At 37.3% G+C, this 14,275-nt stretch overlaps 1 protein-coding gene across 1 annotated transcript; it reads right to left on the reverse strand.

The window, feature by feature from the left end:
* Positions 1 to 2,891: 2,891 nt before the first annotated feature.
* On the reverse strand, positions 2,892 to 14,268 carry LOC134667974 (protein TAPT1 homolog). The gene is made up of 10 exons (XM_063525413.1): positions 14,000 to 14,268; positions 13,648 to 13,912; positions 13,038 to 13,351; positions 12,584 to 12,681; positions 11,503 to 11,741; positions 9,887 to 10,075; positions 8,852 to 9,001; positions 8,071 to 8,194; positions 7,476 to 7,622; positions 2,892 to 6,509 (listed from the first exon to the last, which is right to left on the reverse strand). Exons 1-10 carry the CDS (start codon positions 14,127 to 14,129, stop codon positions 6,366 to 6,368), a joined length of 1,800 nt encoding a protein of 599 aa, XP_063381483.1. The 5' UTR covers positions 14,130 to 14,268; the 3' UTR covers positions 2,892 to 6,365.
* Positions 14,269 to 14,275: the final 7 nt, after the last annotated feature.

A 14,275-nucleotide genomic window follows, 5' to 3' on the forward strand; every position in this document is an offset into this window, starting at 1 on the left:
ATGATCTCTTAATCAATATTAATTAATTTCAAATACAGCGAGTGCTCCTTATTTATAATACTCATAGGTTTTTGTATAGTTAACATAACGTGTAGATAGGTTATTTGTACAATGTAGGCTTCAGTCTCTGTGATTATGTTGATTGTTGCGAACAGTTTCTTCCGTGCAATGTGACATCTACAGTTCGTTTCTTGAGTCATAGCTGTAGCTGCATTATTAGATTTCCTTTATAGTACAAAATTAAGCACAAATAGCCTTTAGAAATCGTTTAACGTGAGAACGAGAGTTTATGAAATTGCCTTCAATACCATATACCTACAGTTAAATCACTAGTTGTCATAAAGTCATAATTGTTGTGTTAGTCATCGCGCGTCTATTAGACTAAAAAGAACATAACTCAAGGTAGTGCAATTATACTGAATATAAGGCGGTACACGTCACCACAGTGATAGGTAATAGAAAACAGGGTTGAATTCATCGGTCTGTATGAATTTAGGAGAACTGACAATAATATAACTAATTCATGAGCATAAACAGGTTTGAAAAGCGAAAAAATTTGATTTCCACGCAAATGTAAAGATAGTTCCGAATTGCCAAGTACTCCATTGTCGAGCGGGCAGCGTGCCCCTTCAACCGCAGACGCGAGCGGTGATCATATACCTACAAGAGAGGTGTTCGAGTTATATCTAACGTTTTTACTATTGTAGGCGAGACGACGTCTCCGATAGAGAAGGCTAGAGTAGATAGGTTTTAATAAAGTGTAATCTGTTAGTGAAATGAGTGACAATTGAAACGGAGAAGACTAAATTCATACACGTTTTACGTAATGTTGCATCGCGTTAAAGTTGTTCATATACGGTGTTTGTATGAAATAAGAGTTGCTTGGGCCGCGGGTCGCTGGGAGGAGCCAGTGACATAACGCGCACTCGGAGCACAGAGGGCCTACCGCGAACCACGTTCGACGAGTTGCCTTTCTGTCGCACTTGTAAATTCGCACATAAGTGTGACACAGAGGCAACACGTCGTACGTGGTTCGCGGTAGGCCTCCTGGTTACGACTACGTCCTACCTACACGTCGCTATTGCTAGCTACCGAACCGACTCCAAGAGAATTATGACTACATTGTGGTGTTCACTCGATGGTGAATGAGAACGAATTCTATACGAATTTTGTGTACCTATGTTTATAATTTAAGCTATCTTATATGTATATGTATTTCACCGGTGTGAAAGTTGTTGATGTTCTAAGATAGTTTTAAGTATGTAGGTATTGTTAAATCTCACTAATTTTTACTAAATTCTATTTAATATATTTGTAAATACACTCTGACTAAATTTGGATTTAATGTGTATATAAGAGAAAAAGAAATTTTTTATTTAATATGAATTCACCTAAGGTGAGAAAATACAAATTGTTGAAAACTTGAACTTGGATTTTTATGATTTTATTCCTAATCCCCGCACAAGAGGAAAAAACTCTCTCAAATCTCAATCTAGGTATACAAATAAATAACAACGATTATACTATGCATATTATTATGCTATTACCTAATGGTGGAATAATTTATCAGTCATTAAAAAAATAAATGCATGAAGTTGGAGCCAGAGTTAAAAATCGGAAACTATTTTAAATTTTAAAGTAAATTCTTTGTTATAGTCACACACTTGGCACAGAAGGTGGGATGTTAGTTAAATTTAGCAACAACAAAATATTGGCACACTTCAATGAGTGTCCGTATTTTTAACATTTGTAACAAAAATCTAACTCGTGGAAACGTACTAAATTGCCGTGCTATATTTACCTAACCTACTTGTAATAACTATGACAGCTGTATGGATGGAAAAAAGTAAGTATCTCAAATGACTTGAGTAGAATAATAATGTGCAAGATCACAGGAGGCAATTTAAATGTTTTTTTTTCTGACCGATACGATACGTACCGACATTTAAAAGAGTAAAATATCTATTCCATTAAAATATAACATTTAAATTGAATCGTAATTGTAGTAAATTAGGAAAAATAAGGGTTCTTATTTTTTTTGTTCAAGCGTTACTCGCCGACGTATAAAAATAATAATAAAATTGATGATGATTACATTGATGACTATTCACATTATTGCACACCTCTCTCTCTCTACAGAATAAACCATAAACAAGGTAGACAGCGACATCTACCATCAGCAACGCGCCGCAGTGACTCAGCGAGGGAGCTTAAAACTAGCTACATGCTAGAGCGAATGTGGTCAAGATCGGTGTGTAACAGCGCGGCCGAAACTCGACAGATGGCGCGCGCTTCTAATCTTATATTTTCAGATGCTACTCTTTTGTTTCCAAACTTTTATTGAATTTCACTTGTCTTAATTCAAATAATTTTAAATCTGACCCACTTTTCAGTTTCCAATCGAGCGGTCATCTTGTCAGTGTAAGTAAATTGGATATTATTGTGACATGTATGCATGTGAATAATCTGACAATAGAGCCGAAAATGGTGGCCATGGAAACTCCATCATAAAACACGCAACCACATCTCATTGCTCGTTCTTGTCGTTCTTTATTTTCATCCATTGCCAACGGTCGGATTCATTCCCTCGAACTAATAAGAAATAATACCGTGTAAGTATAAGTATACTGACTATACTGTACTGTACTTACTTTAGTTTGGAAAATACGGAGTATAGTAATTAAACATAGAATAACACACACTATGCGAAAAAGAGATAAATAAGTAATTCTGAGTTTATGTTATTCAGAAAAAATGCTAGAGCATATTCATTGTAATATGAGTAAAAGTATTTATTATTTATTTTTCTGATATTGTGTTTTCCTTTTTACATCAAACAATTTTATTATTAATTAATTATTACAAATTTTGGTTAGAGGAAAAACAAGTCATTAATAAACAAATTATAATAATTTATTTCATAGAAAAACTCCACTTCAACAAAATCATACTACATAAGTTATATAACTATCCCTATTCTGTATACACTTAGGTTTAAAGTAGACGTATCCTCCACTACATTGTCCGAAAAGATACAGTTGTTACACTGACTGATGAAGAATAATAGATTTTAATAAATAAATCGTAAAAATAATGTCTTATTTACAATATAAGCTTTTCCTTGAAGACCGGAGACAGGGACAATGTCAATGACAATGTCCCTGGGACATGTCATATTTATTCAGCTTAAAAATATCACCAATGAATGCGTTTTGAAATATGTATGTGGTGCCACAGAAATGATACAATTACGTAGTGACCATAAAGTCAAACCATCATTAGGAACAAACCAAACAAACAATCATTATTCATTATGAAACGACTTTTTTCTAAGCACCCAAGTGACATCAGTCTTAAATTTTAAGCTAAATTAAATACCTACTACTGTAAGTAGTTCATATACTATATAGCTCATATAAGTCACATATATTATACCTACATACATAATAATACATAACTAAATATATGCAACTCTTTTAGTCCAGGAGACTATAATCTTACAGGCACTCATTTACGCAAGCTTTTTCTATAAACATTTTTTTTATCTCTGATCTTAAAATGACAAGTGGATTGCCCCAATAGGACCGACCGTTCTGTCATTTCAAAACACATTTTAATCTTGTACTGAAATTACAAATCAATTAGATAGAAATGTCATTTTCATTGTACTATTTCAGTTTTAAAGTTTAGTCGACCCGACGTCAGCAATGTATTTATTTTATATTATTATTTTCAGTGTGGGTAAATTAAGAATTTATGTTTCTAACTGTTTATTTAGCACATTGTTTGGTTACTTTCAAACAAAACATTATAGTGTGACATGTTTCTCAGTAGCTATATAAGTCAACATATATTAATTTATTTTACTAATACTTAAAACATTTCAAACCCGCAAAATATAAATACATAAAATATAATTCCGTCAAAAATTATTGTTATACACCGTATTTTTTTCCGTTAATTTCGAGGGTGCATTCCTGAGCTTAAATCAAGTAACTTTCTCAAAGACACCGATATAATATCGGTAGAATAATTATAAAATCTAAATAACTCCATTTCGTAGATAATCAATAATTCATTTTTTTCCTATAAGGCATCTACAAGCGTGTGCCTTAGGGCCGGATTACATATTGATTAGTGTTTAGAATGAGTACAATCAATCAATTTACAATCTCGGTCGATCGATGTTCGAAATGACATTGATATGTCACAGATTTCAATTGTTTGGTTGAGTTAAATGTACTGCCCGTTTTACAACTACGCTATATGCTACATTTAATTACTTTTTAAACTGAATTTTTTTAAAACAAAAACAAATTATTTTTTTAATTAATTCTGCCATTTAGTTCTCTTAAAGGTACTTAACCATACCCCGAAGTTAACGGAATTCAATAAAAACACGGTGTATAATAAATGAATTCCTCTGAAGTGTGTTAAGAATAATAATTAATAACTTCTTAAAAACCGTATCACGTAGGTATAGAGCACAAGTGTTAGACTAGACCGATCGGATTAAAAATAAATAAGATATTATAGTAGTTTTAATAAATCTCTTTAGACTAGACATCCACAAAGATATTGCAGTAAAATCTAGTCATCCCTGACTAAGGTTGCCATACGTTCGGATTTGTCCGGACATGTCAGGATTTTTGACTCTTTGTCCGGATTGCGGCCGGACTTGGCAAGTGTCCGGATTTTTAGAATAACTTTATAAAAAAAATGTTTATGTGATATATTTATTACCAAGTTTACACACGCCTACACCAAATCTCTGTTACAAGAAATGTCCGGATTTTTAGGGTGATGTCAGGATATTTATCAGGACATTTAATTCTTCCATATGGCAACCCTATCCCTGACACTTTCCGCAAAAAAAAAAAAATGAGGTTAAGTGCCGCAAAATGTCAAATGTCCTATCGATGAAGGTCCCGTAGCAACCGTCTTAGTCGAAAGAGATTCACTAAACTAAAGCCTTAAGCCAGGCTTATACAATCAGAATACCTTGCTGAATTCACTGCTGGAATTCTGGCATCAAAATATTTTAATTTTAAGTTTGATTTAAATTTTTGTATGTTTCAAAACTTTTATGAGCCACGTTACTTGATTTAAATAAATACAATACAATAGGGTATTTGGCTGTATTTAAAATAAATTATTTAATAGCACACATGAAATAAAACACCACAAGATTAATAGAAAAACGTAGAGAGCAGGTATTTTAACGCTTTAACGGTGACAGGCGGTTTGGTTTTGGTTTGATAATAGTAGATTGTACAACAAGGGCATAAAGTGACCCATTTTCACCCGAGGCAATTTTTTGGTCTGAGCGAAGCGAAGACCAAAATAGTAGACGAGGGTAAAAATGGACATTTATGCCCTTGTTGTACACTCTGCTTTTCACTTCGATTGCGAGGAAAATAAAACACATTTTCACGGCAATTTACACCACGAAATTGTCGTAAAGCGAAAGAACATAATACATAACCAATTCCCGCCAACTAACTTTTTTTTTTAATTTTCAACATGTGATCAGTTTCAGATGCTTGGTTTTCTGCCAAGTCAAACATTTCGGAGCATTTTTGAACGATAATCGACTCCTATTTTATGTGATTTACTAAATTTAATGACAGAAAATACGGATTTCTAATAAATTGTAGCAAAAATAAAATAATATAACAAGTTTTGTCATCTACACAATTTTATTGCTCAGTAAAATTGTGCAATATGTTTTAACTGTTTGGCTGTTGAGACCGATTACCTTAGTCTTAGAAGAAAATTTTACTTTTATGCTCTAGAGCATAAAATGCGATTTTATGTCGTCTACGCACGACATAAAGGTGCACTTTTTGAGCCTGAGAAGTGAAAAAAATGTTTCGTACCTATCTATGGAATCGAATTGGAAACATAAAAAAATATATATTTATTTAGGTTTTTGTAAGTTCATAACAAACGATACCTACAACGTATGTCAGATAGTACAGTATGTGTCAAATTAATATGTTTTGCAATATATGAATTGAATTCTAAAATTCAGAATTCCACAGCCGAATTTAGCAAGTCATTCCGGCATCCAAAAGGTGCTGATAGACTCGAGCATTCGCACTTTTAATCAGATTCGGCTATCATTCTACGCAAGCTTGTACAGTCAGCAACAGAAGTTGCTAGGCGGGCCAGGTATTCAAAATGATCTTGACGCGACTTTATTTTTAAGAGAATAAGAGCGTGTCAAGGTAATTTTGAACACCTCGCCCGCTTAGCAACATCTGCTGCTGACTGTACATTCTTCTGTTCGCGAAATGCTCATTACAAGTGAACGCCCAAGTGTATCAGCGGCCAAAAACAAAGAAAGCTGATATATTGTACCGCTATGCGGGCTCGTCGTCGTCGACGGTGGCGAGGTTGGGCTCGGACTCGGAGCGGCGCGGCGCGCGCTCGGCGTCGGGCGCGCGCGCGTGCGCGGCCGGCGCCGCCGCCGCCGCCACGTCCGGCGCCGAGCGGCTCATGTCGCCCTGACACACACACACAACCTTATTGTCTTACAGAAATAAATGTAAATTCTAAGAAGTATTTAACTACTAAAACGTGATTCTTGCAGCAATTGTAGTGTTTAACTACTGAAATATTGGCTCTGTACTGCGCCATATGATTTGTGGTCACTGGAGTGTCAATAATTAACTTAATTTCCAATATAAGTAGGTTCTAATAAAAACATAGAACCACTTCTTTTTGAATTTGTAATATCGTAATTTCCAGCCAACGGTGGCCTTAACCCTTTGATTGCCACCATTTATACATAACTAGCATGAAGGTTAATGTTAATGTTACACGGTATTTGGGCCATCTTTGGCGGTCAAAGGGTTAACCATTGGGACGCGCTGGGCGGTAATTATACTAATTATTTGAGATGCTCTTGTATTTTGTGCTAAGTGCTAATCTAAAAAAACTGCTAAGGTTGTAGTGCGAGGCCCCTGAAAGAGCAAGGCCATAGGCGACTGGCTGCTCGCCACCCCCTAATGCCGTCTCTGTCAAATGTAAGAAATGCAAACACGCGAATATTTTGTGACATTGCCGACACGACTATCCTGAAAACAACACGACCTTGTGTGCTCCTACTTTCTTTCTTTTTTTAAATTGTAGTCTATAAACAGATAGTATATTCATCAGGATAAGACAACACCGCTTTGTTAGCATTTGTAAAATGTTTCCCAAGGTTTTTAAGGAATTTCATTTTTCTGCAGTTTAGTGAGCACTTTTGTGTACTTAAGCATTCTCTTGGGATGCCATTGGAATAGTTTTGAAACCTTCGCGAGAAAAGGGTTCAGTTATCTAAAAATGTTAAGGGAATTTCACATTTTTTTCATTGACTGCTTCAGAGGGTGGGCAAGTCAAGCATTTTTCGATTGTTGTGTTCCTGTTGCCGAAAAGGCCTGATAGATTTTGATTCAAGAAAGGGAAGGAGGAAAGCGAGTTCTCACCAAGTCGGCGTCAAGCAAGTCAGCGGGTTCCTGCTTGGGCTGCGGACTCATCTTGTCGTTGAGGTAGCACACGCCGTTGATGTCGATGGCGCTGTTTGAGAAGATGGCCGCTGCGCCCACTGACACGTCCACCAGCGCCTCTGTCTTCTAAATTAATAATGTAATGTTACACCTAGAAACTGGAGTTATCGCGTCATTTCATTGCTAACTATAGATATCAGAAAGGTCTCTGGTTGTAATAAGAATAAATGTTTTAGAACAGTCTTTATTCCAGGTATAACAATATATAAACAATAATGCTTCACAAAAGTTTAAGTAGTGTGGAAATGCAAAACCTTCAAGTTGATAAACAAGGCCAAGTGCGGGTAGTTCGAAATACTCGCGCAGCTAGAATGTTGACGTAAACTTTAGCCAGTCTTCGAAACCACAGAGACAATGCCGTCCTCGAAACGTCGGAGGTAATTTTAAAACTGAATTTGCACGATTATGTCCCGTTTTCGTTAAGAATCATTATAATAAGTAATAATTGTAAAATTTTAAATCTAAATATATATTATGTATAGAAAAAGAGATTACTTCAATGACTTAAACTCACAATAACTTCCTCAGGTTCCTCGAACTTCAGCTGAACAGTTTTCTTCGCGGGCGGCACTTCTTTCTCGGGCGTTTTCAAATTATACGTGCAGGGGGTTTCTTTTGGAATGAAGTCTTTTGGTTCCCTGGAAAATATTAAATATTATAAGCGACGTTTGTGATTGACCCAACTTACAAATTTTAAATGACACTTGTAATATTTGTAGGATGGGATCAGTCTTTAAGCCGAATAATACTCCCACTATGCTACGCTACGCAAGATAAAACAATATACGGGTTATTCGCGGACGGTTTAGAACGCAAAATGACTAGTGTAACATTTTGCCTATATCGCTCTTAGGGCCAGTTGCACCAACCACATTTGACAGACTGATCAACGTCAGCCGGCGCACCCCGGCGCTTTACTATGAAACTTTACATACATAAAAATTTTGCGAACTCTTTAACGATACAAACAGTTTGGTGCAACCGACCCTTAGTCTACATCGCGAACGGTCCAGAACGCAAAATGCCTACATCGTTTTCCGTCGTTTTATCTTTACATTAGCGATGTCGACGGAGCCCCGCAACATACCTGTGTGATATAAAAAAGTGGTCATTTTGCGTTCTAGACCATCCGCGACTATACCCAATATACGTGTATTAATTCCTCTTCTATCAATAAACAAAAAAAAACTAACTTGGCTTGCTTAAGTGTGTAGTACCTACCTGTGTTTCCAGAGTTATAAAATAAACTCTTTCTAAAGTACCTAAAGCTTAGACAAACTATAAAATATACGCACTTTTTAGGCGTCGTATGATGGCTGTCGTTTTTATCAGTCTGGTGCTGCGAGATCAAATCACACGCTTTCCCCAAAATGACGATGGACACAAGCACCCGGATCGATATCAGGGACAAATACGCTATTATTATCAAGAACACCGCTGCAAATCTGTAATAAAAACGAATAGTATGAAAGTAATAAAACAAAACGCATAAATATGAAAAGTATTAAGTAAACAAGACACTTATATCGGTGCTATAAAAATGTTTTCCAAATAATACATATTATCCTTCACAAATATGGGTCATAAAATAAGTCTACGTGTTTTATCTTCGATCTGTAATTTAACTTTCGCGCATTATTTCTGTCTTTATGATTATACTTTGAACTTAATTTTTCCAGCTAAGATGTGTTGACGATACAAGGTCACATAATTAATTAGATAATAATACCCATTAAGTGTGATAGGTAATTAAAGGATTATACCTCACTCTGTATCGTCTGCCTGCTCAGATTTAATACATCGTGAACGTATCCTCCGCACTACCAGGTTCGATTGATCGCAGAACGCGTATTTCTGTCGCGTCGTGTCTGCTAATACCACGGACTCACCCGTCAACTTTAACCGCGTGAACCAGCACTCTAGTGATGACCACGCCGAGCGGCAGCGGGATGAACCCCATCCTCCGCGCCACCAGGTCCGAGTGGTCGCAGAACGTGTATTTCTGTCGCGTCGCGTCTGCTAGTACCATGGACTCACCCGTCAACTTTAACCGCGTGAACCAGCACTCTAGTGATGACCACGCCGAGCGGCAGCGGGATGAAGCCCATTCTCCGCGCCACCAGGTCCGAGTGGTCGCAGAACGCGTATTTCTGTCGCGTCGCGTCTGCTAGTACCATGGACTCACCCGTCAACTTTAACCGCGTGAACCAGCACTCTAGTGATGACCACGCCGAGCGGCAGCGGGATGAAGCCTATTCTCCGCGCCACCAGGTCCGAGTGGTCGCTGAACGCGTATTTCTGTCACGTCGCGTCTGCTTCCATGGACTCACCCGTCAACTTTAACCGCGTGAACCAGCACTCTAGTGATGACCACGCCGAGCGGCAGCGGGATGAAGCCCATCCTCCGCGCCACCAGGTCCGAGTGGTCGCTGAACGCGTATTTCTGACGCGTCTGCGCTACGTCGTACGCCAAACTGACCGTATATTCGCGGTACACGCCGAATGGGATTTCGTTAAACCTGGATAATAACAAAGTTTTTGTCTGATGAAAAATGATTGTCTGACCCGGTGTTTACAAAACCCATTTACTTTTCAAAACTTTTTCAACAGGCATCCTGTAGAAGCCAGTAGGTTAGGTTTGTTAGATTAGATTTGTAACCCTTCTAAAACTCTGACGGTTTTTGAAAAAAAATGCGTACGATCAAATGAAACAACTTAGAATAAATGTTTCGAAGTTGCCGTATATGGCGTATATCATAACGGTATTTTTAAACTAATATAAAATCCATAAAGACAGACTATATCTGCTTAAACAAACTAGTTCTATTAATATGTACCGTTTTTAATTAAAAAATTGGTACCATATTGTGTTGATAAAGCTGATTCCTAATTGCATTCTTATGGCAATTACGCCTTAGGAACAATCGACAACAATTCATCGTTTTCTTAAAAGAAGTAATCACTAAATTCACTGACGAGCTTGATACGTAATGTCAAGGTCCATTAGTCACAGATTGTGACATTAAAAACATATTTCCCAGATAATACAACAGAGTGGAAACTTATCCAATAGAAAGATTGTCATAGTGTAAAGTCCGACTACGCTAAGTTTGTACGGACTGGGCAGTAACAAATTAACAATGCATCGATACACACTCCATAGGAGTTCCATAATACTTGACACATGGCATGGAAACATAGTGTGACGAATTCTATCTTTGCTAGTTATTTGCCCCGTTTCAACAAAGGCAACTTGCGTGTTTTTGCAGTTTTGGCGGAGGCAGAGGAGACGCCCTTACACATCCTCGCAGAGTGCCCTCGCCTAATGCGCACTCGTGACTTAATCCTGGGCAGACACATATTGCGCCCGGAGGAGTTAGTCTTTCGAGATCAAAAAGATCCTGCAGCTGTTTGAAGTTGCAGGTTTGGATCGAGAGTTGTAGTAGGTGGCGATCACAATAGATCAGGGAGGGTCGCACTGATCTATGAAGCCTTATATAGCCCCTAACAAGAAGAAGAAGACCGGCATAATATCATTATCATTATATCATTAAGCCTTTATAAGGCAGAAGGAATATATTTCCCGCCACATTTTGAACTTAATTTCAAAGTGATAGGGTTAAATTTTGCATAATTCCTGACTACCTTATGCCTTATAGAGGGTTAAGGCATAATATCTGCTGTTTTCCACAAAAAATACCTCTTTATCATAAATTTACCTAGTAATGAAGGCATGCTTGACCCAGTCAATGATGACCTCAAAGGTCAGCACGAGCACGCAGTCCGGCGCGAGTATCCAGAAGCGCTCCTCCCGCCACGTGTACTCCTTCATGGTCTGCAGCACCACGATGAAGAGTAGCACTGACAGGTGCAGCCGCTCTCTCACGTCGCTACATGATACTTGGAACAGTTTGTCCATAAAAATACCCCTTTATCATAATTTTACCTAGTAATGAAGGCATGCTTGACCCAGTCAATGATGACCTCAAAGGTCAGCACGAGCACGCAGTCCGGCGCGAGTATCCAGAAGCGCTCCTCCCGCCACGTGTACTCCTTCATGGTCTGCAGCACCACGATGAAGAGTAGCACTGACAGGTGCAGCCGCTCTCTCACGTCGCTACATGATACTTGGAACAGGTTGTTCTTGTCGAATTTCTTAAATACGCTGCCTTTCAGCTCGACGAACTGCAAAATCAAATGGTTTTTATTCTAATGATTGGTAGCTATGACTGAGGGCGTTTCCTAAAAAAAAAGAATTGGACATCAAAATAGTTATTTACGATACAAGTGCGGAAAAAAGGAAATTCGAACAGCGGAAATTGCAAATTACTTATTCGCACGTGTATGGTACGTTTTACAGTACATATTATTTGTACTTATGGCCCTTGAAACTTTTGACATATGCACGAAAAGTGCTATTTTATGCACAAGTGCGGGAAAATAGGACCATATGTACTGTAAAACATATTTGAAATACAGTGTGAACATGATTGCCAATTTATTTAAACAATTTGACTACTCGGTTTCTATGAATGTCTGATTTCACTTGCTTCTCAAACAGACATTTGAAACATTTTTTGCAAAACAACAGATTTTATTGTTTGTAATTACCACAGAATAAATAATAGTACTAGGTACAGAAGACTCACTCTCTAACAAAACGCGTCTGTTACGATCGGCACAGATATGGCCGCTAGGTGGCGACAGCGCCACGCGCGGCTTATGGCTTTCCCCAAAATTGGGGTAGAACGGATGTACTTTTAGCTACCTGTAGCAAAGCGACGAAATCGCGGAGTGAGCCACGCCTGGTATTACTTAGTAAGGAACATGCTAATAGTAATTAATAATTTTATTATTTTCCATTTTCCATTTAACAGTAAATCGGAAACTATTCACACTCACAGTACATCAGCAAAGTTATCACACTACTGCACTTGTTATCATTGTGTTTTGAGCCTTGTGACTATTAATATAAGGATGATAATTGGAATACTGCTCGACAGCTGTAAAAAAGTTTAGGTACTTACGTTATTAGTCATCATAATGATGAGGAGGCTTTTATTGTTAGAGTTGAATGCTACATTCAGTGTTGTCGCTTGAAACAACACCAATAAACTATGAAGGACTGAAAATATATGTAAGGAATTTTTTTACATAAATAGTTTTTAAAGGTGTTAAATTTTTCCAATATTATTATTTTTAACTCTACACAGATTGCTTACCAAACTATTTAAACTATCCTTTGAGTACTTTTCCCACATCTCCAAGTGTTACATATAATTATATCCCAGAAATCCACCAAGTATGAGTCAGACTATCGAAAAAAAAAACAGCTAAAAAATCACAGACCGACAGATGGACAGTAATAGGGTCCCGTTTTTACCCTTTGGGTACAGAACCCTAAAAATGAAAATAAAAGCCAACCCGTCAATGAGACCATGTTTGGTCTTCAAACTGATGTTAATATTTAAAAAAGGATACACACATAAATCATGGCAAATAATAAATGAGGAATGACCCCCAAATGCTCCCTTCTCCTGTCTCTAGGCTCCGTGGCTGTCCAGAACAGAGCATCTATTGTATCCTGTCCGAATGCTGAAAACAACCGGTCACCGACCTCCAGCATATTGAAAAATATATACAACTTCATCACACTTTGACTTTTTACTAAATGATACATCATATTTGTGTCAATATAACACATTAAAATACTGCAGATCAGTAGGATAAAGCCTTTTAGTACATCACATGTCTCGGCAGGCTTTAAGATGCTCTTCCATGGGTGAGGATGGATTCTGAAAGGAGGAAAAAATTTGTAAACTTGCTAGTAGTAAATAGTCTTACTGCAAATATTTGTCTCCATTGCCTTTGAGTCTTGGTTGTTATCTGTATTTAATCCTCAATTTCAAGCATTCTAAATTTGTTGACACAACCTTGAAGTTACAAATGTTGATTAATTTGATTGATCCAATATTGTGTCAGTGGGAAGCAAGAGATTAAACAATTAAAATTTATTTGCATTACAGTATATAGTAGTATTACTACAAAACACAAGGATTTATGTAAGATCCTGCAATTTTTTTAAACTTACCCAAAACATTTTCTAAACAATCTGCTAAAGAATGACCAAAAAGCCATGATAAATCTTAATGGAAGAAAAGTGTACACAAACAGTAGGGAATCTGCACATTGGAAGAAACCATAAGCCATGAACTTCTCTAGTTCCTGAGGTATTTTTATAAACGAGTAGACTTTCTCGCGCCGCGCAGAAAACCGCTCCTCGTCATGCTCCAGCATATAGCCCCTCGTCAGCTCAACGTGTAGAAAAGCAAATAAAGAAGCTGATTTGCGTCCATCTGTAAAAACCGGTTTAATTCTGTAAAAATACATAAAGACATGCTTATATCTTATGATAAAGATGAAGGAATAGCCGAAGTTCATACCTTTGCTCTTTACTTCTTTCGCGCCTTTAGCTTCAAAGTTATTATCACTAGTAAATTGTTGAACATTGGACACAGGTTTAAAACGTAACTTTTTAGTGAGTCCCTCCGATTCTCCACTTTTCACGACCATGGTGAATTCGAACTTTAGTATCTAATAAACATAAACACATTTGTCAGAATAGAAACACAAACGATGATCTAGTATTGTGAATTTTATAAATACAAATAGTAAATGATACAATATTGTCGGTGACAGACAATGACAGAATGTGACAG

This window comes from Cydia fagiglandana, chromosome 10 (genome assembly GCF_963556715.1).
Source record: "Cydia fagiglandana chromosome 10, ilCydFagi1.1, whole genome shotgun sequence".
In the NCBI taxonomy this organism is placed as follows: Eukaryota; Metazoa; Arthropoda; class Insecta; order Lepidoptera; family Tortricidae; genus Cydia; species Cydia fagiglandana.